At 33.8% G+C, this 24951-nt stretch overlaps 1 protein-coding gene across 1 annotated transcript in view; it reads left to right on the forward strand.

Moving 5' to 3' along the window:
- LOC133329658 (headcase protein) overlaps positions 1 to 23446 on the forward strand; it is a gene marked incomplete at its 5' end in the record, with an annotated part of 183825 nt that extends 160379 nt beyond the window's left edge. The window contains 5 exon segments of the mRNA XM_061538135.1: positions 9741 to 9929; positions 18940 to 19028; positions 19210 to 19309; positions 21728 to 22375; positions 22634 to 23446. Coding sequence (XP_061394119.1) covers positions 9741 to 9929; positions 18940 to 19028; positions 19210 to 19309; positions 21728 to 22375; positions 22634 to 23446 — 1839 coding nt within the window.
- Positions 23447 to 24951: the final 1505 nt, after the last annotated feature.

The following is a 24951-nucleotide window of genomic DNA, read 5'->3' on the forward strand; positions in this document are numbered from 1 at the left end:
TGGATTTTTTTCTCCAACCTAATATATCCCCAATTCCTAAACTCCCCCTCCTTGTTTCTGCTACTTATGGCCAACATGGAAAAGGGATTTATTATTATCCCCAGTTACTTTACTTTTTATTGTTTGTAATGTTGCAACATTGGCTTATGGTTGCTTATGCTCTTGAAATTCATGTTGCAGCTATTGTTGTTGTTAGTGTTTGCACTATTGTTGCAATTTCATTTCACTTATTTTTATGCTACATCTTGCTGTTATAGCTTCATAGAGCTTATATTAACAACAATTGCAACAACTATAATCAAAGACTAAATGGAAGAGACATCCAACCCAGCCAGCCAGTCAGGCTGCTGGCATAAACTACAAAAGCCAGTCAGCTAACATTATGAGAATTTCATTGCCATTGTCACAATTGTAGTAGTTGTTGTTACAACTACAACTACCAGTGACGCCACAGGGCTACTTCCTTTTTGTATGTCCTGATGCATTATTTCGATTTGTATCCTGCATAGGACTTCCTATGGTAGTAGCTTTAAACAGCAGCAGACAAAAAAATGTTTGCCAGCAGAAATTTCAAAAAAAAATTTCAAGCTTTGTTTAAATATTCATCACAAAATTTCTACACAGAATGTCCTTAGAAGCAATATATACAACAGTACACCATCCGCCTTTTTTGCTTTGCAATGGGATGGAATGCTGCACCAGCTGCCGCTAAAATTTTTGTTTGTCATTTGTGATGGGATTCTCGTGGCATTCACACAAACAACAACAAAATAGCCAACAATTTGAATGCTGGCTGGCTATCTTTTTGTGCTGCAACAACTAACTTCTATATCTGGCAGGTTGTCGTTGTTTTTTGTTCATTGTCTTCTAGTCTATTTGTTTTGTGCATTCATTTGTCGTTCATGCACATTCTGTAAATGGCTTGTCTTTGATAATAATAATCATTTTTTTCTCTGTGAACATTATATACAAATTTGCATAATAAAAGTGCTGTTTGTTGCTGCTTCTGGCAAGCCAAACAAACAAAAGATTTGAAAAACTCAAAAAAAAAACCCCAAATGGATGGACATTTAAATACGTTATTTGTCAGGCACCTGGGTTTGTTGTACGTACGTCTGTCCATTATATGCTCCTCCCTGTATTGTCTGTATGTTTGGTTGAACACAATGGGCCACAAATTTAAACATTAACTACAAAATCAAATAATTTGAAAATCACGCATTGTTAAGCCAAATTTTTGTTGTTGCTCTCTTCTTATTTTAAAAACAAAAGCCCACGTAAAAATTTTGTGATGGAAGCAAAAAAATCTATGTAGTGTAATTTTGAACTTTGCAATTTTCTTCATAAATGGAAACAAAAATTATCATTATTTTTTATTGGACAATTTTTTTCTATTGCTCTACCTTATTTTTTCTTTAAAATTTTCTTTTTTTCCTGTTTTTCCTTTAAAATTTTCTTTACACAAATTACATTGTATATTGCCTAGTTTTCCGAATACACCCACCTACAGTTTGATGTCTCCCATAAATATATGTATAGAAAAAATTGCTTAATCTCTTTTACCATATATGATAATGTATTATTGTTATGTGTTGTGAGCTTTCTTTTTGGCCTCATACTGACGGTCGTGTGATTTTGTTTGTTAGCGCCCAACGATTGGGCGACAATTGCCTTTATAACAATTACCTGTGATCATTGGTTGGGCTTGTTCAGTATGTGTGGAGTATAAATTGAACGCCTACTACTACTTTTTCGTTGCAGTTTTTTTTTAATCAAATCGAATATAAATCTAAAAAATTACGACCATGAACATTGATTTTTGTTATGCGCACAGAAAATTGGAAAGAAAGCAAGGAATGGAGGTTTACAAAAAATTAAATGATCTTTACAGGGTATTCCAATCAACCGATACACACACAATCAACCGAATCACAATTAAATATCGTGGTGAAATATTTTGGCGTAGCCGTTGTGTTAGAGAAAAATTTCGGAAAAGTTCGGCCCGATCGAACTTATCCATCCACCACGTGGACTGCATTCAAAATTCGCAAAATTTATTTGGGTGTTATTTTAAAGTAGGTTGTTCATGCTTCAAAAAATGTATATCAAAACACCGCATAAATTTCTATATATGTAAGTCAGACTTCCAGAACCCTTTATAACAAATTACAGCCCCATCGATTGAACAATGTGGGTCACTCTTCAGATCTAATAGCTGAAGTGAATCCAAAATACCCAAAACACCAAATTATGGAATAATCGGGGGTCTGTTTTGGAAGCTACCCTAAAAACTGGACCGATATTGAAAATTTTCCGCACAAAGATTTTATACCCAGTAAGAACGATACCTGTCAAAAATCCCCATAATACGAAATATTTGGGGGTACCGATATATGCTATTTAGATCCAAGTGGTGTGTTAAAGATTTCTTTGCAGAATTTTTTAAATATTATTTTTTCATATCTCTCATATAAAGGTCTTGACCTATATTCTAACCTTATTCTAAAAAAAAACAATTTTTATAAATATTTTCATAATTTCATTCCTAATTAATTTTCCAATTTTCACCCGCTGACTTTCTACTCACTCGATTGTGACTAGTTTTACATTCATTGTTTCTTTATTTCAGACGACCTGTGTATTGATATTACAAAATTCGCATATGTATTTTCGATATAAATGCTAAAAGAACTTATCAATCAAGTGTTAATACGAACTAATGACAAAGGACATAAACATATAAATAAGAAGAAACGAGACATAACAAAGGGGGAAAAATAACTTTCGAATTACTTTGTACTCTAAGAGCGAATTTGTAATGTTTTTCTTTTTCTTTTGAAGAGGATCGCCATATATAATAGTATATATAATTATAGATGTCCAAAGCAGCTGAGAAGGAGTGTGTGAGCTTTATTTTTTATTTTTCAAAAAATCATAATTACCCATTGATATATATATATATATATATATATTGGAAAAGAATAGTCCAAACCTTTTAATTGAATTGCTAAAATAACTAAAATAAAACTACTTGCCATTAAAGGTTTTTAACAATCTCTAATTTGCAAATTCAGCAAATATATACCACCCACACCCTCATTGTACTTAGGATCAAAGAAAAAAATATTTACTTTGTAATTCAGTTCCCTTGATTACTATTTGCAATAAATACATATATATTATTTCAAAGAATAAGTGGAAATGACATGAAAGGTTTATTTCGCCCTTTTGTTACAACAACAACAAACAACCCAACAAAGCAAAGAAATTAATTACTTCCTGTAAAAACTTAATATCTTTGTGTTACTAACATAAAGGTAAATAAAACTTCCTACTCCTCTTCATTTGATAACCACGAAGGTCTGTGTTGTAGACCTTTCCTCCTTTAACAGACATCAACAACCAATAGCAATAGAGGTTTGCAAAAGTTCTTTGACTTTTGTTCATACTTCATTTGGAGATTCATATTTCATTTATAGACACTTCAAGCACTGCCCTAACTTCTAACACCCACAACTCTGTATATGTCGTCTTCATTTGGTGGGACAATTTCTATTCAAGAAATTAGTGTCAATATTTATATAGCCAGATAATGTTTCAATACTATCCATTATCTATACAATATCGCCAGTCTTATTATGCCGTCGATGACAGACTACAGCAGGTTGGACAAACATATTTTATTTATTATTCCAACACGTCTTCTAATTGTCTGCTTAGGGTTTGAAATCACTAGGCTTTTGGATTCAATTAAGCACATATTTTGTTACATATCTATATCTCCATCCAACCATCCGTCCATTCATATAATTTGAAGGCCCATAAGAGTTAAGTCAATATAAATTTATTACATTTTTGCTATTGTCTTTAACATTGAGTATTTCGTATTCTCCTTCTCTCCAGTATTTTTCTTTAGTCTACCAGCCATTGGTCGAATGTTTTCAAACATTTTTATTTTTGGCTATCTTTGAAATGATAATAATCAGTTATTCAAACAAAATACTTGGTTAGCAGTGAGTGGTGGCGAAAATCTGCTTAATGCTTGATGTTCAGTTTATTTCTATGAAATGTAGCATACTTTTAGGTTTTGTTTATTTTATAAGAATGCCCAGAGATTGTGCTGTGTCTGTTGCTGATTTAATTTAATTTGTGAAGATATTTATTTTCGCAAATATTTATATAGTTAATGAGATGGGGGTCATGCGGGATGGGTGTAATTGTCACCTGGAATTAAAATATTTTCATAGAAGAAGAATACATGGACTTTTTTGCAAGTAAATTTATTACAATAGATGGCAAGTAAACGCAAGTGGGAGATGGGGCTGATTCTCTGGGGAATTGAATGTCAAAATAGGGATATATGGGAATACAGTTTTTATTTAACATACAGGATTTTGAACACGACTCCTCTTCTGTTGGCCAATTCTGGCCGTTTCTGGTGGATTAAAACAGTTTTATGGTCGGTTTTAGCTCGACATTTTCGACGACCGGTCTACATGTGCGAGGCGCATCTTTATCATCAAAAATTGCCGATCTAAATCTACGAAACCAAAATTGCACATAATTGGTTGTTACCGTATCGGAACCATAAACACCATTCAAAATTTTAGCCGATTGGCTTGCATTTTCGCCTTTGTCAAAGAAAAACCGAATTTTCTTTTTGTTCACTTCCATTTTTAACACCCTGTAACTCACAACTGAATGCACCAAACAAAAAACAGCAAAATATTTTGTTCTGCGGCGAGCATAAATCTGATATTGTTTGATCGATACTTTACGAGAAATCTATCAGTACAGTCATCTGCCGAAAAAATCGGAATTTGGATTTTTTTTTTTTGCATGTTTTTAACCGAATTAGTTGAAATTTGGTACTTTTTAGTGGCAAAAATAAAAATGAACTGCCAAAGGAAGGATTCGGCAGTTTTGGGAGTACAGCCAATTAGCAAATCTGTCGGACTTACTTTTTGTAGGTTTTTCATCGAGTTGGCTCAAATTTGGCACTTATTGGGATAGTCCGCCATTTATGAAGGTTTATAGATATTTTAAATGTCCACCTCATAATGGGGTGTACAAAAAGTCACATGGCGATCTTGCATTTCACGCACAACGCCGACTTGATTTGGGCATGATTGAAATCAATAAATCGGTGGTTTGAGTGGAATTGGATGGTGTTTCATCGACGTACAAGGATTTAAGTTTATCGATGTACTTCGATCGATTGCACGATACACTCATGATAAACCATGTCGATTTTTGGGGAAATGATGACACGAAAATGTTTCTATATGCATATTTCAATATGATTTTTCTAGCAACACAACAAATGGTCGTACGCCAAGCCGAATTATGCACGTTTATGCTAAAAAAGTCACATTTTTAAAGGGAAATATCAGAAGTGTGCCAAAAAATATATTGTACCCCCTTTATTCTGCGTATAATATTGCAAATGTCCAAATAATCCTTTCCAGGTAATCCAAGAAAAATCTGTATTTTACTCCTCCCATTTCCCTCAAGATTAACTTCTAGCAAATTCGTAACCTCTTACTAATGTTTTAACAAAACTGTTATTGTGTGAGCCGTACTTTAATAATTTTTATATGCTATTTACAAGGGTTATAAAGGACTTTTTTGAAATTTTAAATATCCTATAATCGTATTAATTGAGGTCAATATATTCCAAACACCTTTTTATATTTTTATGAAGTCCCCCTAATATTTCAATACGATTTAATAAAGGGTTATTGTTGTTTCAAATACAATTAATTTCTTATTCTCACCTTTATCATAATTTATGGAAGTTAGGTATATAGTACAATGGTTCAATAATAAATTGTCTGTGAAAATTCCACTGAGTCATTGTTTCGGTGCTGAGCAATGCACGAAAACAAAAGAAAAAAAAAATCCTCCAAAATACCAATAATTTTATTAAGGGTCATGTAACCTTTAGATGTTGAATTTACCTTAAATAATAGAACATGCAAGCGACTGAAAGGAGGTCCTTAAGTGCCAAAGACACACATAAACTCCAACATACATCAGGTTTATATATCTCCAATTGTATTACAATGTTAAGCCAGACATGTGAATGTACCTTTCGTTTCGTTTTTGTTTGTTCTATGACAATTTGAATTATTTAGTCAATGAGTGTACGTAAATTGATAATAAAATTGCAATAACGCAAAGGGGAAGCAATAACAACAACAAATAAAGTTCATGTTAAGAAACATATGAATACACCAACTACAAATAAAGACTGAACTTGTTCTTCAAAAAAATAAAATAACATATCTCTCTTATATGGAAAAAAGAATGAAAACATTCTCCTTAAGATAAATTGCTAAATTTTTCTTTTCTTAGTCTTGAAAACGTGCAATATATCCCAAGCTAATTTTATTCGTATAGCTCCATCATCGCATATGTGATCCGAACCCACACGTCCATATAAAATCAATTTATTTCAATAGTCGTCGTCTGTGTGTGCTGGAATCGTCATATATATTTTTTGTATATATGTTTGCAAATGTGTGTGTGTAAGAAAATAAGTACCAAACATATTTTTTCTTATTCGTTTGTAATCAATTGCGACGACCACACACACAATATATGCACATACAATCTTTATTGTATTATAAAGGTAAAAACTTATAATAAGAACAAGAAAAAAACAATAAAAACCAATTTCAAGTAAGGATATAATAAACGACAGACCGACAGAACAAAAAAAAAACTGATAAAGGTCTCTAAAGACAAAGGTTAAGCATTTAACCAGGCGAACTTGGTTCAGGTTGTGTTGAAATACAGGATTCTGAAGGAATAAAATGTGTGTAATAAGAGTACCGACCTGTTTTTAATGTACTTTTAATAGTACTTAAGTATGTAATTACATTGAAACATCAAGGGAGTGGAAGAGAACTATATTTTGGAATGTAAGGAACATTAGTTGAACACATGTGGAGGGCAATTGTCTGTAATATTTCCCAAGACATAATTTAATACTTTATATATAAATGTTAAAGAAATATAAAATAATAATTTATTATGGCATATTTTAGTCTTCGATATTTATTCAAATATTTGAAATTTGTAAGTGGTGCAGTATAGGCGAACGGGGTCGACTATTTTTATGCCCTGGACCGCCGAGCCAGGCAAAATTTCTCAATATTTCCATTCTCATATAAGAAGATGTAACCCCTTCACAACTGATATTTTTTGCAAATCGAGCCTTTCCAGATTTAACATATACACAATAATAAAAAATACCGAAATATTTCAAATAAAAGTCTAAGTGTTTACAGATGATTTTCAAAATAGTCATCCCCTCGCCCCCGTAAAATTATCTTATGTTCGGGTCATTATTGTTGTCTCCCGAACTTTCATAAAATAACCGATCCTTCCAAATTTCTGCAACGAAAAAATCATTTGCTCGAAGTGCTTCTTCCACGATCAATTTTCGTTGGATTTGGCTCATCGTCGAAGACGATTTCGGGATTATATGTATAAATCCGTGATTTATCACCTGTGACGACCTTTATCTTCGGCCAGAAAGGCCAATGGTTTGATATCTATTATTTGTTTCTCACGATATGTTACATGACAAAGGGCCAAATTTGAAGGACCCTCTTTATATAATCATTATATGGGCTTTTCGGGACCTGCATAAATGGCGGCCTATCACATGGTACTTTTTTGGTAGGAAGATTTAGCATTCTATGAGAACCAAATTAGAGCCAATTCGGTTTCAAAATCTACCCAAACTCCTCAAAATACTGAAAACTAACATTGTCTTAAGCCTGAATGACCAATGATTCGATTTCTATTGTTTGTTTCTCACGATATGTTACATGACAAAGGTCTGTGACACGAGGGCCAGATTTGAAGGACCTTTGTCATATTACCATTAGCTGGACTTTTCGGGACCTGTATAAATGGCGGTTATCCCACGGTAATTTTTTTGTAGGAACATTTGGCATTCTATGACAGTTTTTGTTTGGCATTCTATGAGAACCAAATTAGAGTTTAAAAACCCACTCAAACTCCTCAAAATACTGAATATTTTCGGGTACCATTATATGGGAGCTATCATAAAAACTAGACTTGTATCGAACATTTTTCGTAGGGGAAGATGTGCTACCCAACGGAAACTCAAAGTACCATATTACAGCCATCTTACCAATAATCTCCAAAATATCGAATATTTTAGAATACAATTATATATGGAGCCTATAGCAAAACGTGTACCGGTATATCCCATTTTCAATACCAAACATCCGGGGAGTGGTTACAATGTATGTGCAAAATTTTCGATCTTAAAAATTGTAAGCTCTATAGTGGTTTTAATAGAATTGTATTCTTATCAAGAATATTTATACTTTTACGGGTCTCCGGTGAATATTTCGAAGTTTCGCGAACAAAATGACAAATGCTGACACATACTTCGACACATGAGTCAATCTGCCAAATTGAAATGCCAAAAGCAACTCCTGCTTCGGCTGTTCTTTTATATACTCAACTGTCGCAAAACGCTTCCCTTTAATCGGTGTCTTCATTTTTGGAAGAGAAAAAATTCTTCAATGACCAATTCCCGTAAGGACGGGATAACAGTTTTTTGTTCGGCCAAAACCTCACGCATAAGCTTCGATGTGTGGGATGGCGGCTTATGTTGGCGCAAAGTCTATGTTTGTTTTTCCACAATTCTGTGTCTTGGGAAATCTTAAAGGTTGTAATACGTATAGGCTGTACGACAAGATTTCAGGATGTACCACAATTACACAACACTCAATTAAATTAGAACAAAACTTGGTTCTTGTGGAAATTTTCATTTGAAACGAAGATCCGTAACATTGAAAATAGTGATTTTTCATTGAAATAGTGATTTTTCATCAGACCTCGTATAGTCCTTCCAAATTTCACTATTGATTGAAAAATGCCTACAGATTAAAAAAAAAAACATTTATTTATTTTAACTATATTCATCTGTGAAATATAATACTAGCAATATTGGACAATTGAATTCAATTTTGCAACCAAATATATATATATATAAATGAGAAAAGAAAAATTCTGTCTACCCCGGAGGATATATTGATGTTCATAATATATGAAATTTATTTTTTTTCGGCTATGTTGATATTTCATTGAATATTCCTTTCATAGCAGCAGACACATAACTGGTAGCTGATATTGGTTACGATATTATTGCTTTTGTTTTATTTTTTTTTTCGTTTGGCCAAAAAAGTGGCACGTTTTCATTTTATGCTTCATTTATTGGCGCCGCCAAAATATACAAAATATAGATGTACCGGCAGCCAGCCCGGCCAGTCATGCACAACACAATACAGAAAATTGGAATTTAAGACAATATATAGTGTGTGTATAGTAAAGATCCCAGGATTCACATGTGAGACCACCAAAGCATAACATGTATGCAGGTTTTTTTTATTGTGATAGGACTTTATAGAAAAAATATGAAACAAAAAAGAAAACCCTGAAAGGATATCCCCTTTGAGTACAAGCACACGTAATCCTTTTTTGTGTGCTGTTACACCTTTGTTTTAACCCTGCTGAAATATTATATATACACGTTTTTTTTTTCTCACATTATTTTCATGGTCAATGTCCTTTTTTGTGTGTGGATGTTTGATCACAAAGCCTTATAATATTTTGTATTTATGGTTTCAATTTTTTATTTCTTTTTTTTCGAATTTGAAGTTATTTATGTTCTCTATCTATTTTCATTCTAGATTGAAGACGAGGGTAATCATGGCAATGATGAAACCAGACTTTTCATTCTCTCCTCCTTGGCTCAGTCACAAAAGAGCCGTGTTGCATGCATTTTGTGCGAGGAACCAATGTTGGTGTTCGACCGTTACCCATTGGTCGATGGTACATTCTTTTTGAGTCCCAAACAACATTCAACGGATTGCATTGAGGTGAGTAAAAAATACAAAATATATTTTCAATTAAAAAAATAAAAAAACCTTATGTGTGACAACCCTGAAATAAAAATTAAATTAAAAGTAATGGAATAACAATTAAATTGAAGCCATTATATTTCAACTATCTCCATGGGAATTTTCCCAAGAAAAAAAAATCGGGCAAATTGAGGGGTTTTCAGCTGAATAATGAAATTAAACCAAAGACATTCTGTCTTTGTTCTTTCTATCTTAAAATTAGTGTTACCTCCTTATATTTCAAAAAATATTTATTTGTCAAAATATTGTATATCCAGCGAAGTATCGAACTCAAAGAATAAATAAAATCTCTTTTTCCCTTCAGTATTATTGATCTGTCACCGATCAGAAATGTCGGATTCTAATAACATTACATAGAATTGAAAACCCACAAATCCGAACCTAATAAATTTTTCAGTTTTATTCAAACTAACACCTCCGAAACCTTCTCATTCAAATATTACTTAAAATTACTTCTCACAGAGTGCTCGTAGAAATATTCTTTAAAAGTGACATATCTCAAAGAGTCATTGAAGAAATATTCCTTCAAAAATCCAAAACCCATAAAGGCCAAAAAAAGTATTCTTTAAAAGTCCACTTCTCATACAAGAGTTACTAGGGAACTTTTTAGTGTGATAATTCTAAAAAATTTTCTTTACAAATACACCTCTTATATAAGTAAAACACTTATCACTAGGTTCTTGAATAAATATTTACATCTTAATATTCCTCAAAAGGTCGTTGAAAAACATTCATATCTTAATATTCCTCACAAGTTCTTGAAAAAAAATTCACATCTTTATATTGCTCACAAGGTCCTTGGAAAATATTCACATCTTAATATTTCTCAGAAGGACCTTGAAAAAAAAACATTTACATCTCAATATTCCTCATAAGGACCTTGAAAAAATATTCACGTCTTAAAAACCACACCTTAATTAGTCCTTTAAAAATTATTCTTAAAAAAAAACACACCCTAACCAGTGAGCGGAGCAGTATAGTCGGACGGGGCCGACCATACGATACCCTACACAACTACCACGAACTCTAACTTTCTGAGGATGTTTATTCCGAGTCTGAGTAATATTTCGTGACATTTGCCCCCTCTTGTCCGATTAGAGGTCAACAACACCTCTTCCTTACTTTTTTCGAATATTCAGTACAGTTCTTCTAATTACTTGTCCAGATTACCTTCACCGTGGGTTGTGTTGTGATTTTCGGACTATATTCGACTCGAAAACACACAAAAAATTAAGTTTTCGGTCCAAAATTTTAATCTGATCATCACCGAAAATTGTAGGCGTTGTTCTTGACCATAACTGGAACTTCATGAAAAATTTCAAAGCCATCAGCGCGATATTTCCCCCTCTAATGTGGTAATGGGTTACTAAATAATATCTGAATACGTAAGCACCTGTAAATATTTGACTGTAACTTCCACATCTGAGTAGATACATCACTATATTTGGTATCGATTTAAAGCCCAACCACTCCTCTTGGATATGCTATCAACTCCTCGGGTCTACATCCTCCAGGAGTAAATATATATGCCATAGAATACAAATTTTGTCATTTTTCACACAAAAGTCAGGGTCCATTTGACCCGCTAAATATTGACCGATCTTTATAAAAACATGCATGCTTAATCTCTGCCCCGATCCCCTTCCCCATGCAAAAATTCGCGGTGTTTGGGCCATAATTGCGGCCTCTGGAGCGACCAGAAAAACCGACAAAAATTTAGTATTTGGTCCATTTCATCCCCTAAATATTAACCGATCTTTTCCAAAAACAATAGGGGTCTTCATTGGCCAGAACCCATCCTACATGCAAAATTTCGTGAAGATTGGTCCATAACTGTGGCCTGTATCGTGTTTACAAATTATAATGGACAGACGGACGGACGGACGGACGGACGGACGGACACACATGTCTAGATCGACTCAGCTAGTCGAGATATGACGATCGGTATACTTAAAGGTGGGTCTAGGACCAATATTTCGCGGCGTTACAAACATTTGGGGCTGCACAAAGCTATAATACCCTGACAACATAGTTGTGTAGGGTATAATTAGGCCTTGAAAAAATATTCTTTAAAAAACTCCAATCCTAAATTAGGCCTTGAGAAAATATTCTTTAAACCAGTGAGCGGAGCAGTATAGTCGGACGGGGCCGACCATACGATACCCTACACAACTACCACGAACTCTAACTTTCTGAGGATGTTTATTCCGAGTCTGAGTAATATTTCGTGATATTTGCCCCCTCTTGTCCGATTAGAGGTTAACAACACCTCTTCCTTACTATTTTCGAATATTCAGTACAGTCCTTCTAATTACCAGATTACCTTCACGGTGGGTTGTGTTGTGATTTTTGGATTATACTCTACTCGAAAACACACAAAAAATTATATTCTCCGTCCATTTCATCCCAAAATTTTAATCTGATCATCACCGAAAATTATAGGCGTTGTTCTTGACCATAACTGGAACCTCATGAACAATTTCAAAGCCATCAGCGCGATATTTCTCCCTCTAATGTGGTAATGGGTTACTAAATAATATCAGAATACGTAAGCACCTGTAAATATTTGACTGTAACTCCCACATCTGAGTAGATACATCACTATATTTGGTATCAATTTAAAGGCCAACCACTCCTCTTGGATATGCTATCAACTCCTGGGGTCTACACCCTCCAGGAGTAAATATATATGCCATAGAAAACAAATTTTGTCATTTTTCACACAAAAGTCAGGGTCCATTTGACCCGCTAAATATTGACCGATCTTTATCAAAACATGCATGCTTATTATCTGGCCCGATCCCCTTCTCCATGCAAAATTTCACGATGTTCGGGCCATTATTGCGGCCTCTGGAGCGACCAGAAAAACCGACAAAAATTTAGTATTTGGTCCATTTCACCCCCTAAATATTAACCGATCTTTTCCAAAAACAATAGGGGTCTTCATTGGCCAGAACCCATCCTACATGCAAAATTTCGTGAAGATTGGTCCATAACTGTGGCCTGTATCGTGTTTACAAATTATAATGGACAGACGGACGGACGGACGGACGGACGGACACACATGTCTAGATCGACTCAGCTAGTCGAGATATGACGATCGGTATACTTAAAGGTGGGTCTAGGACCAATATTTCGCGGCGTTACAAACATTTGGGGCTGCACAAAGCTATAATACCCTGACAACATAGTTGTGTAGGGTATAAAAATTAGGCCTTTAAAAATCCACGCCTTGGATAGGCCATAAAAAATATAAACAACGCCTATATTAGCCCTTCAAAAATATTTTTTTAAAAAACCACGCCCATATTTGCCCTTCAAAACAAAACACGTCTATATTAGGCCACGCGTATATTAGTGCTTAAGAAAAATATTTTTTAAAAAACTTCGCCCATATTTGTCCTTCAAAAAAAAAAAAAAAAACACACGTCTATATTAATCCATATTCTCGAAAATATTCTTTTACAAAGCTAAATTTTGCCAGAGTACATATATGTGTTTTGAAAAGACTATCATCATCAATGATCTATCTCTCCCGATCTTCCATAATCGAGAGTGTCCATTCGATCGATATTTCACGGCTACCACAAATGTACCCCCATATGGTCGCACTCTCTACTCCTGGTGATATTCATCTACAAATCTTTCAAAAACTTATAACAATTCAAACCAAGGATTATTCCCTTCATTTCCGTACCTCAATCCTTCTCAAAATTTAAAAAATTGCATTTATACATATTTTTGTTAATTGCATCGTTCTACCTCCAATGCTATAATTTCCCGACAATCATGTCACATAATTTATAGAAAACTGTATCTCATTTGTTAATCATATCTGGAGAAAGAGAAAAAAAATTTATATATTTTATACATTGTTGTGGGTCGGCTATTATCCCTTTTTTATTGTCAAGCGGAAATAACGGAAAGAAAATTGTAAATGAGGACATTATTCAGCAATTTAGAACTACACAAAAGATACATGTCGGCAGATACAGACACCGACACACACACAGCTTTGTTTTAGTCGTAAATCTTGTTTAGAGCTTATAACATTTTCCTGTGGCATATTTCATTACCAAAGGCGCAAGACAGACACAAGCTATTGTCGGTGTTTGGCTGGTAATGATGGTGACGATGACTATATTGGCAATGTGTCTTGCAACGCAATGAAATGCATTCATTGCCAGTGCAATTTATGCAACATTTAAGCCACCATAATTATGCCAAAAAAAAAAAACTAAACCCCCAACGCTAATAATCGACTTTAATGTAGCAAGTCGTCTTAGCCCCCACCAAAATCCTCCATAAAGCCACATGAGGTTTCATGAGTTCTTGGCGTCTGCATGATCATTTAACTCTATGTTAAATGCCATAAAACCTTGAACTTCTACGCTGCGTTGTTGTTGTCGTCTTCTATTCATTCTCAACTTTCTACCTTTTATTGGCAACCAGGCTGCAATAATTATACCTACACCACCAGCCGATGTTCTTTTGCAGACCATAAACACTTTTAACTGCTTTCCTAACTAAGTTAGCATTAATGCATAAACTTTTTTTTCATTTGTTCATCCTTCATACACTTTGGCTTGTCATGGCAACCTTTGTGAATGATGTGACTGACTGGCTGACTCTCTGCCTGGCTGTATATAAAATGTGCATATGTTTCGAGAGACCCCAATTTTTGTGTGTGGGTTAGGCTAAAGTTTGCCAAAACTTTAACTCCTAATGCAATTGCAGAAAGTTAAGACTTTCTGTCTGTCCAACCAACCAGCCATCCATTCATTCATCCATCCAACCAACTGTATATGACTTACCTTACATCTTACCATACTTACCAAACCATGTTAATTTTTAGTGTTGTTACTGTTTTTGTTGTTGTCTTATAAATGATTATGTCTACACTTTGGCACAGACACATTCCTTAATATACCCTGACACTTACATACCACCGTTGCCGCCACCTTCTTCTTAATGCCGCCTATCTGCATTCATTGAAGAAACCAACCAACCATCCAAAAAGCCATGCTAGCTGCATTTAATGTTTAACCCTAAAATGCAGTTTGTGTGTTTTTCGTAAAATGTTGCAATGAAAATTTTGCTTGATTACACTTACAACTGATGTGATGTGGTGTCTTATGATGTGCTGCTGCTGCATATTGTCTGGCATTAATGGGTGATTATGTGGCTAGCAGGGCAAAACCCAGTAAAACTTTTTTATATAAGTAAATATAATTGTATATTTGTTACATTTCTGATCATATCATTTACATAGAAGCCATTACTCCACACAGAATGTTCTTGGTCATTTTCTAATTTAAATTCTTTAAAAAGTTACTGGGCTATCCACCTACTATAGGTTTGGACGCCCAGTAGGAATTTCAATCTATTCATGTTTTAGAGATTTTTTATAGAAGTAAGTCGTACATTGAACTGAGGGAAAAAAATCGATGAAAGTTGAACGGTTTACCACATTTACCTTTAATTATTTTAAAGGAACTCTAGTTTTTTCCAATCTTCTTTGAAAACCATGTATTTTACGACATAGATTCGTGCTATACCAATCGAAAAATTCAAAATTGTATTGTTCAGAAAATGTATTTTATAGAATTTTTATATAAATGGTCAATGTCTACAGTTATTACTGCAAATTCCTTTCATGCCCTCTTTTTAAGATCTACCTATCTTTAATTCAGAATTCGGGCAATATATCATGCGGAAAATGCTATTACCAGGCTCCCATCAATTTTCAGTATGGTGCTTTGGGACTAATAAAATTTTTATACTCCCCTTCCATACTCTCGTTCTTTGTCATATATCTCTAAAAACAAAAATTCACCAGATGCTCAGAAGTATCAGATTACATTTTCTTCCTCTTTCTGGCAATTTTTATGAGCTATAGAGATTCAAAATTAGAAAACTGTAAATTCAGATTTATTACTAGGCGCCCAGAAATATTTAGTATATTATAATTTTACAAGCCAAACTTGTGCCAATTTCTATCGATGTAAAAATAAAAAAATCTATAATCGTCGCTCAGAATTGTCATGTTCTTAATAGCTTGATGTTGTATTGCCGAATTATTTTCCACCCAATAAAGAATTCTCAATGTTTTGCCAGGCGCTCATAAAGTTAAGATTTAAATAGGATAAATTTAAAATACTCCCCTGTATTTTTATTGACCAAAAATTTCAAAAAAAAAAATAATTTTTATCAGACGCCGAGAATCCCTTCTTTTCATTCATTATATCTCTGATGCTGATAAAATAAAAATTTGTAATCAGATGCTCAGAAATATCCGGAGGCTGTTTGTTATAAAATCCATTCCAGCTTCGCTTTTTCATATAGCCCTTACTCATTTGTTTAAAATACCCAGAAATATCTGATGATATTGCCCCCCTTTTATTCTCCCTCCTGTTCTCCCGTCGATTGCACGGAACATTCTGAAGGTTTTTTCTCATCAGGCGCTCAGGAGGCTGTTGTAAAATCCATTCCACACTCTCTCTTTCATGTAGACCTTACCAGAAGCCCAGAAATATCTGATCATATTGCACGTTTTTTATTCCGCCTCCGATTACATAAATAATTATGAAAATTTTCTTTCTTATCAGGCTCACAGAAATATTTCCTTTTGTTTTTTTTTACATACTCTCTATTATCTGAAGAAATAAAGTTTCTTCCACACGGCGCTCAGAATTATTCACATTGTTGATATGATATGTTGGATTTAAAAATATCTCAAATCAAATCGTCACATTTTGACGAAAATTATGATTTTCTTACCCAACACCCAGAAAACTATATTATATACGTAGATACAAATCAGAATTAAAAATGCCTTTCACATGCCCACCTACAGAAAAAGCAATCATTTTTGGCCTGTACTTATTATGCATGAGACCTACAGAAAATTATAAATTTTTAAACCATTGAAGCATTAATGTACTTATAGTTGTATTTTTCACCAGCAATATATGGTTTTTTAGACCTTTTCTGAATAAGGCCCTCTCTGGAATACATTTTTGATCAAATTCTGAAATTCTTCTCCTTTTCACTTTTTCAAACTCTCCTTCATGTTGATTCACCTATTCTTATCAGACTCCCAGAAATGTGAGATTTTGATTGATTTAAAATTTTTCCCAAAAATTCTCAGATTTCTAAGATGATTAAAAATCCAATATGAATTTAAAATACTATCGAATGAATTGATAGAAATTCCGTTCGAATGACCACCTATTGAAAGTCCTACATTTCTGATCGCCTATTAAAAATTTTTAATTGCTATAGAGAAGCAGATACGATCTGAATGGTCGACGTAGTTTATGGAAATCCATGTAACTCCTTACTTCGATTGCTATGTACATTATTTCTTCCTCTCTTTTAACAAAAGAGTCTGTAAAATAATATTTCTAGGAGCCCAGGAAATAATTTAATAATGTTATCCCTCCTTATCAACATTAAAAACCCCTTCTGGGAGCCTAACAAAAATATATGAATATTGTTCCATAATTTCCCAATTGTTCACAGGGTTATTCCACCTCATACATCTAGGAGCCCAGGACATAATTTAATATTGTTATCCCTTTTTATCAAAGCTCATTCAACACCAATAATCCCTTCTGGCCGCCTAAAAATATATGAATATGTTTCCACAATTTCTCAATTGTTCACTGGGTTATTTCACCTCAAAGCCTGTGTAGGCGTAAAAGATTTACCTACAACATGGAAAGCTAACTTTCTTCCTTCTATCCATACATCCATCCATCCGTTCACAACAACATATGTCATATTGGGCACAAGTTATGTGTCAGTCATTCATTCATTCTATTTTTGCCAAATGCAACAAAATGCATTTATATCAAATTAATATATCTTTTCCCCCTTTCGGATCCCCCTTAGAGGAATATGGAAAAAATAAAGAAAATAAAACAACGACATGATGCATTAATTTGAAACTCTCTTTTTTGTATTTTGTGTGACAGCAAACAAAAAATTATTAACTGACTGACTAACTGTCGTCTCTATGTGGGATGTAGTGGGTTTACGGAAATGTTTTTTGCCTTGTTTTCTTCTTAACCTAGCCCAATCGACGAGTATGCATAGAAAGTTTTAATTTTTGCTGTTCGGTTTTTTTTCATAGTTGTCGTCTTTCCCTTATGGTTATAATTTTTCATTGTTTGTCTCGTGGCTGTCAGTTATTTTTAGGAGGCGTTTATTATGTTCCCAACGAACAAAGAGACAAACAATGTCTGATAATGTTTGATGTGTTTTGGGCCCTGTATTTGTGTTGTCTGGATTGGTTGGTGGATGGTTGCCTTAATTTCGTTGCAGCTATCCTTTTGCCGTTAGACTATCCAGCCATTCAGGCCTGCCAATCTGTCACCCACTGAAATATGTTGCATGTTTGGGTTGTATTTTTTGTTTATTTATTTATTTTTTTTTTAATTTACGACCCAAATGCATTCGCTCAATGTCCCTTACAAAGTTGTTGCAGTTTTTTTTATTTTGGTTCCTGTTACTTGTTCTGAATTTGTTTTCCATCATCATGTCGGCACCAAAAGAATTGCATTTTGTTCTCCCTCTTCTCTCTTTTTTTGTCATGTCATATTGTGTCTGTTGTTATTTTCGTTGGTTTATTTGTTTTGTCGCCTTTTGGCCATAACACCACTACATGGCCATTTATCACTTTTTACACAGTTGCACTTGACTTTCGGCAGTTTGTTTGTTATTTTTGTTTTTTCTTTACTTCGAACAAAAAATTGTTTTGCCCAGGCCTAAAGTTTGACTTCCACTTCCGTTTGTTTGCTTTGCTGTTGTCGTTTTTTCTTGAAGGGTTGTTACACATTAGTTTTTTTACACCCTCAACAAGGGATGTAAAATGTCAGTTTCAGTACTTCCTTTCTTTGTTAGTTTGTTGTTTGCACAAGATTTTTTGATTGTTATGCTTTAATTTTTCTTCTTCTTCTTCCAGGTAAAATATGAAGGACGCTCTGTTTATTTGACTTGCGTTTGCATGCGCTGTCTGGATGGTACTTCTACTCATCGTAACATTAGCTGCAGGTAAGTTAAATTTTTAAATATCCTTTTTTAAAGTTTCCTGAAAAATATGAAGTTAAGTTAATTTTTAATTTATTTTTTTTTCAAAATTATATAATTTTAAATATATATTTTATTGATAATAATTATTTTTTTTTAATATATTAAAATGTATTTTTTAAAAATTTTTTAATATATTTGTTAGATTCTGTGGTGAAAAATGGGACGGTTCCAATCTAGTCTTGGGTACCATGTATGCTTATGATATATTTGCTGCTATGCCATGTTGTGCTGAACGTCTCAAGGTAAGTACATGTAGAAATGTATGTACATAAATTCCAGAAAAAAATCGTATAGAAAGACATATCGCTTATAACAAAGGTCCCGCAAAAATGTCGAACTTTATTTGACAGGCAATTTTTCTGTCCTTTAACCTCGTTATAAGCGATATCGACTGCATATTACTAATATTGTTGGTATGAGTAATATTACTAAATGTAATACGTATACGCAATACCGATACGTTGGGAATTATTATTTGTATATCCTCCCAAGATGTGGTGTATATTAAATTTGTCATTCATCTGCAAAATTTTAAATTAATTGACTGGAGACCCCAAAATATAGGTCAGGGAGTCTATATAGATGAGCTGAGGGACGAGAAGTCTAAATTGACTGTCGGAAGGACTAGTAATCTATATAGGCGAGCTGAATGGGCGGGGGTCAGTATAGAGGATCTGAAGAGCAGGAAGTCTGTATAGAAGAGCTGAAGGGCAGTGAGTCAGTATAGAGGAGCTGAAGAACAGGGAATCTACATAGTCAAGCTGAAAAGCAGGACATATATATATCGACGTGATGAAGGTCTGGTAGTCTATATTGGCGAAGTGAAGGGCACGCAGTATACGAGCTAAAGGGCAGGGAGTCTATATAGACTGGCTGAAGAATCAAAAGCCTATATAGACTAGCTGAGGGGAAGGGTGTCTATATATACGATCTGAGGGGATGGGTGTCTATATAGACGAGCTGAGTGGAAGGGGGTCTATATAGACGAGCTGAGGGACAGGGAGTCTATATATACGAGCTGAGGGACTGGGAGTCTATATAGACGAGCTGAGGGACAGGAAGTCTATATGTAGACATGGGGACATGGAGTCCATATGACGAGCTGAACGGCAGGGAGTCTATATAGGTTGGGGAAAATTAAATCCATTAAGCCGGTCGTGGTAAATATCGATAAAATGGGAGATATTATCGAAATTGACCGAAATGTTAGCAGTCGTAACATCGCCCAGGATCTAAAAATCGACCATAAAACAGTTTTAAACCATTTACACAATGCTGGATTTAAAAAAAGCTCGATGTTTGGTTGCCACACCAATTAACAGAAAAAATAGGATGGATCGAATTCCCATCTCTGCGAAGCCTTGGCCAAACGGAATGAGAAACAAGACCCATTTCTTAAGCGGATGGTGACTCAAGATGAGAAATGGATCACATACGATAACCCTGTGCAAAAACGATCGTGGTCAAAGAGCGGTGAAGCACCTCAGATACTAACGGCTATGCTTTTGGTGGGACTGGAAGGGGATTATTTATTATGTGTTGTTTCCATATGGCCAAACGCTAAATTCTGATCTCCACTGTCAACAACTGGACCGTTTGGAGATAGCAATTGACCAGAAACGACCAAAATTGGAGAGGTGTCGTTTTCCACCAGAACAACGCTAGTCCACACACATTCACAGTGACTGGCCAGAAACTTCGGGAGTTTGGCTGGTGGGAAGTTTTACTGTATCCGCCATACAATCCGAACTTGGCACCAAGCAATTATCTTTTTTTTTTATTGCATTGCATTTAATGATAAAAAATTGGTATCTAGGGAGGATTGTGAAAGTTGACAACTAGAGAGCAAAACTTATATGAGAGAGGCATTATGAAGTTACTTTTAAAATTACAACAGATTGTACAACAAAAGGTACATATTTGGCCCAAATCGAATATTTCAAAGAATGTTAAATAAAGACATATAGTTCATATAGAAATAATGGATCTCTTTTTTAAAGGATATAAAGTTTGAAACAAAAACTACACAACAACGGTGCCACAAGATTTTGAGGAGTGGACATTTCTGGGGAGTATATTTCATACCCAAAAGGACAAATTCGTATGTTAATATGGAGCTTTTTATGAAATTATATATAAAGAGCATCCTTTAATTTTTAATAACCGTTGGATTAGTCGAAATGTCTCAACTCGTTTTAAAGTTCCCTTTTTATGCCTGGCATACCTCATTTGTGTTAATCGGGCAATTAGTTAAAATGTTAGAGCTAGTAGAAGACAACTCTGAAAAAAATCGGAAGGGTAAGGAAAAAGGAACCGTTGAACGGGACCGACTAGATGATACCCTACACCACTTTGGATATCTCTTGTGTATATCCGAAAATGATGTAGGGTTCCTATGATTCTAGCCCCGAAAATTTCGAATAAAAATTTTAGAAAAAATTGTTTAATTTTAAATACATGAAATTATATATTTTATTATTTTATAAATAATAACAATAATTATAATAATAGTAAATAAAAATAATAAATAGTAAAATAAAAATAGTAAATAGTAAGTAAAAAAATAATAATTTAAAAATAAAATTTTAATTTATAATAATGTAATAGTTTAAGAAAGTTTATTCTAATTTAAATTATATTTTTTCATTTCCTTTTTTCAGTGCAATAATTGCTTCAAATTGTTGTTACATCCACAACAACGTCTCAATTTCTACAGTGACTATTCGCACTGTGTCACATGCCCCTATTGTGCCACTCAGGATACGCATTTCGTTAAACCATTGACCTACTGTTACACCAAATGCCTGAACGGGCGCCTATCAGCGATCGCATAACATGAGGCCTCGTTGGAGTTGCCCACAAACACAGCTGCCGGACAATCAGCAACGGCTGCTGGGGTAACTTCAACGAGCCTCTCTCAACAAAAGGCCACCGCCGCCAATAACAACAAAAAGGTGGTCTTATACAATCCCAATATTGATTATTCGGCACCATTGCAACAAGAAATCAATGCTGAATTAATTGGGTCTCATCCACATGCTCAACAATATCACAAATCATCGCAGCAGCAGCCAGGAGGAGGACAACAGGTAAGAGCATCGGCAGGCCATGGTATGCGTTCTGCCTCGTTGTCGTCGGCATACAATAATGCTAATAATTCAGCGGGAGCAACGTCTGTGACGTCATCGGCTGCGCCAACCAACGGCGGAGTATCTGCGGCAGTCAATAATGTTAATAACAGTTTAGCATTAAAATTAAATGAACAATGTAATATTAGTAAATTAAGTACACAGGCTGTCGCTGCCAACGCCGCCGCCACCACCACCAATACAGTGGCAAATAATTTTAATTTAAATGAATTTAATGCAATGAAACCACACAACAATGCTGCTGCTGCCATTATGGCACAACAACAGCAACATCAGTTAGTAGGCCCTCAGTTAGGTTTAATGCAACAACCACAACAAAATAATGATAACAGTATTAATAATTTATTAATTAGTAACAATGCCAATAATCATGTAACCACCACTCTGAATATGAATAGTAAAATTTGGTCCTCTCAGCAACAACAACAACAACAGTTGCAGCAATTACATCAACAAAACCTATATCAGACAGCATCAAACACTGCTACGTTCCCCTTGGATTCCATGGCCGGCGGCAATCATTGCAGTGAGGCCATGATATCCTCTCTATGGGGTTCAGAGTCCAGCTCCAGTGGTTGTTCCTCTGGATCGGGTTCACAGCCATCGTTGAGCCCCACCCTTTTGACTTCGGCACCGAACTATCGCAGCAACAGCAAGGAGTCTCTGTGGTCGCAGCAGACCTCACCATCGACCAGTAGCTCAGGTTGTGGCAACCAACTCAGGGATACTTATTACACAGGTTCTTCAAAATTGTCCACCACCAATACTTCACCCACCTCCTGGTCGATTGGTAATGCACAACAACAGCAGCAGCAGCAACACATGTTATACGATACAAATGAATTGAATTTGTCCAAAATGAATAATATCTGGGAAATACCCCAGAATACCAATGGCAACAATAATAATGGTTCGGCATTTAACCATCATGATTTATTCCCCGAATTGTGGAGTAATTTGAATTGCCAGCACCATGCCATTACCACTGATAATATTTCAGATATTAGCTCGAATACATCCTCCACCAATAATGAATGTGCTGATATTTGGCGTACTACCGGAAACCACAACAACAACAACACCCACCACCAGGCCACCAAGGCGGCCATGTTTGGTACTAACACAGCTACCAACAACAACAATCTTAACATGAATGAAAATAATAATCCCAGCGGTTTGGGAGCCGCTGCTTGCATGCAATTATTTTCCGATGAATTCCTATTTATGTAAATTTACATAAATTCTAAGAAAAAAAAACAAAAACAAAATAATTTAGTGAAATTTTTTTATTAACAATAACAAAAAACGGAGAAGAGAACAAAAACGAAACTAACTTAATATAACCTTCCCTTAAAGAATATTAAAAAAAATATTTTTTAGTTAAAAAAGTAATTAAAAACGAATATATATAATTTTAAAAATTATAACTGAAGAAGTAAAAAAGGATTTTGAGAATTTTCTTTTGATTTAATTTTTTTGTTTTGTTATTTTTTTATTATTATATTTTTTTTGGTATAAATTAATACAATAATTTTTCTTTTTAGTTTTATTCTTTTAGCAAAAGTATTTTTTTTTCAAACCCAATAAAATCTAAAATATACCTTTTTTATATATCTATATGTAAATGTATATACATATAACAACAAATATAATAAAATACACCCTTAATAAACAATTTTACACATGTCTATTATTATTAGTTTTTTTTATTTTGTTGAATTTTGTTATTATTTTTTAATTTCTTTCCTTTCATTTTAAACACATAAAAACACCAAAAAATAATAATTATTTTTTTCTTGAATTTAAAAAAATCTAAAACATCACAATTTTCAAAAAAAAGAGTTTTGAAAATTTAATAATAATATTTTTTAATTAAATATAAATAATTAATGCTGTGTTTTTCAATAAACATAAAAATAATTTATCAAAAAAAGCAAATGCTTTTTTCTAATATAACACCTATATAATAATTACTTATATCCCTTTATTTTTTATATAAAAAATCCGTATACATTTAAGTCCTAAATTTAAAACGAAAAAATATTTTTTTTTTCATTTACTTTTTTTAGTTTGTGAATTTTTTCCGAGTACATCTTTACCTAAACAATTGGTAATTAATATAATTAGTTGATGGCTTCTTTATTTTTTTGTAAAAAATACTACTAAAGAAGCAGCAAAATATTGAAAATTTTAATTATATAATTAGTAATATAAAGTAATCAGAACAAGCACGTACACATAATTTCGTTTGCAAATAATATATATGGGAAAAGAACTATTGTAAAAAAAGTGTGGTGATTTGAAATTTCGAGGTCTTTTTAATTAATTTGAAATCCACTGAAGGTTTTAATATATTTCAAAGAAATGAATTCCAGAAAAAAATATTTTTTATAGAAATATGGTAAACATTTCTATTCCTACTTCTCTATATTAATATTCTACATGGAAAATTATGATATTTGAATTCTGTTCAATTTTTTGATACACAAAAAAATCAGCTCAAGCTTCTCACCTCATTTCAGCATTCACCATTTAGTTTTAAGAAAATCCCCTCAATATTAACTGTGACAGGAGTATTTTTTTCAAAATTAAAAAAAAAAAAAAAATATTCCCTAAAATTTGGCACAACGTGATTGGAAATTTAATTATCCTTAAAAATATATAGGCTTAGTATATAGTTCTTAGGTATTTTAGTATAGGCTTGTATTCTTCAAAAAAAAAAAAAAATATTTTTG

This window comes from Musca vetustissima, unplaced genomic scaffold (assembly GCF_032173495.1).
Source record: "Musca vetustissima isolate MV318-11 ecotype Yass unplaced genomic scaffold, APGP_CSIRO_Mvet_v1 utg3796, whole genome shotgun sequence".
NCBI classification, from domain to species: domain Eukaryota; kingdom Metazoa; phylum Arthropoda; class Insecta; order Diptera; family Muscidae; genus Musca; species Musca vetustissima.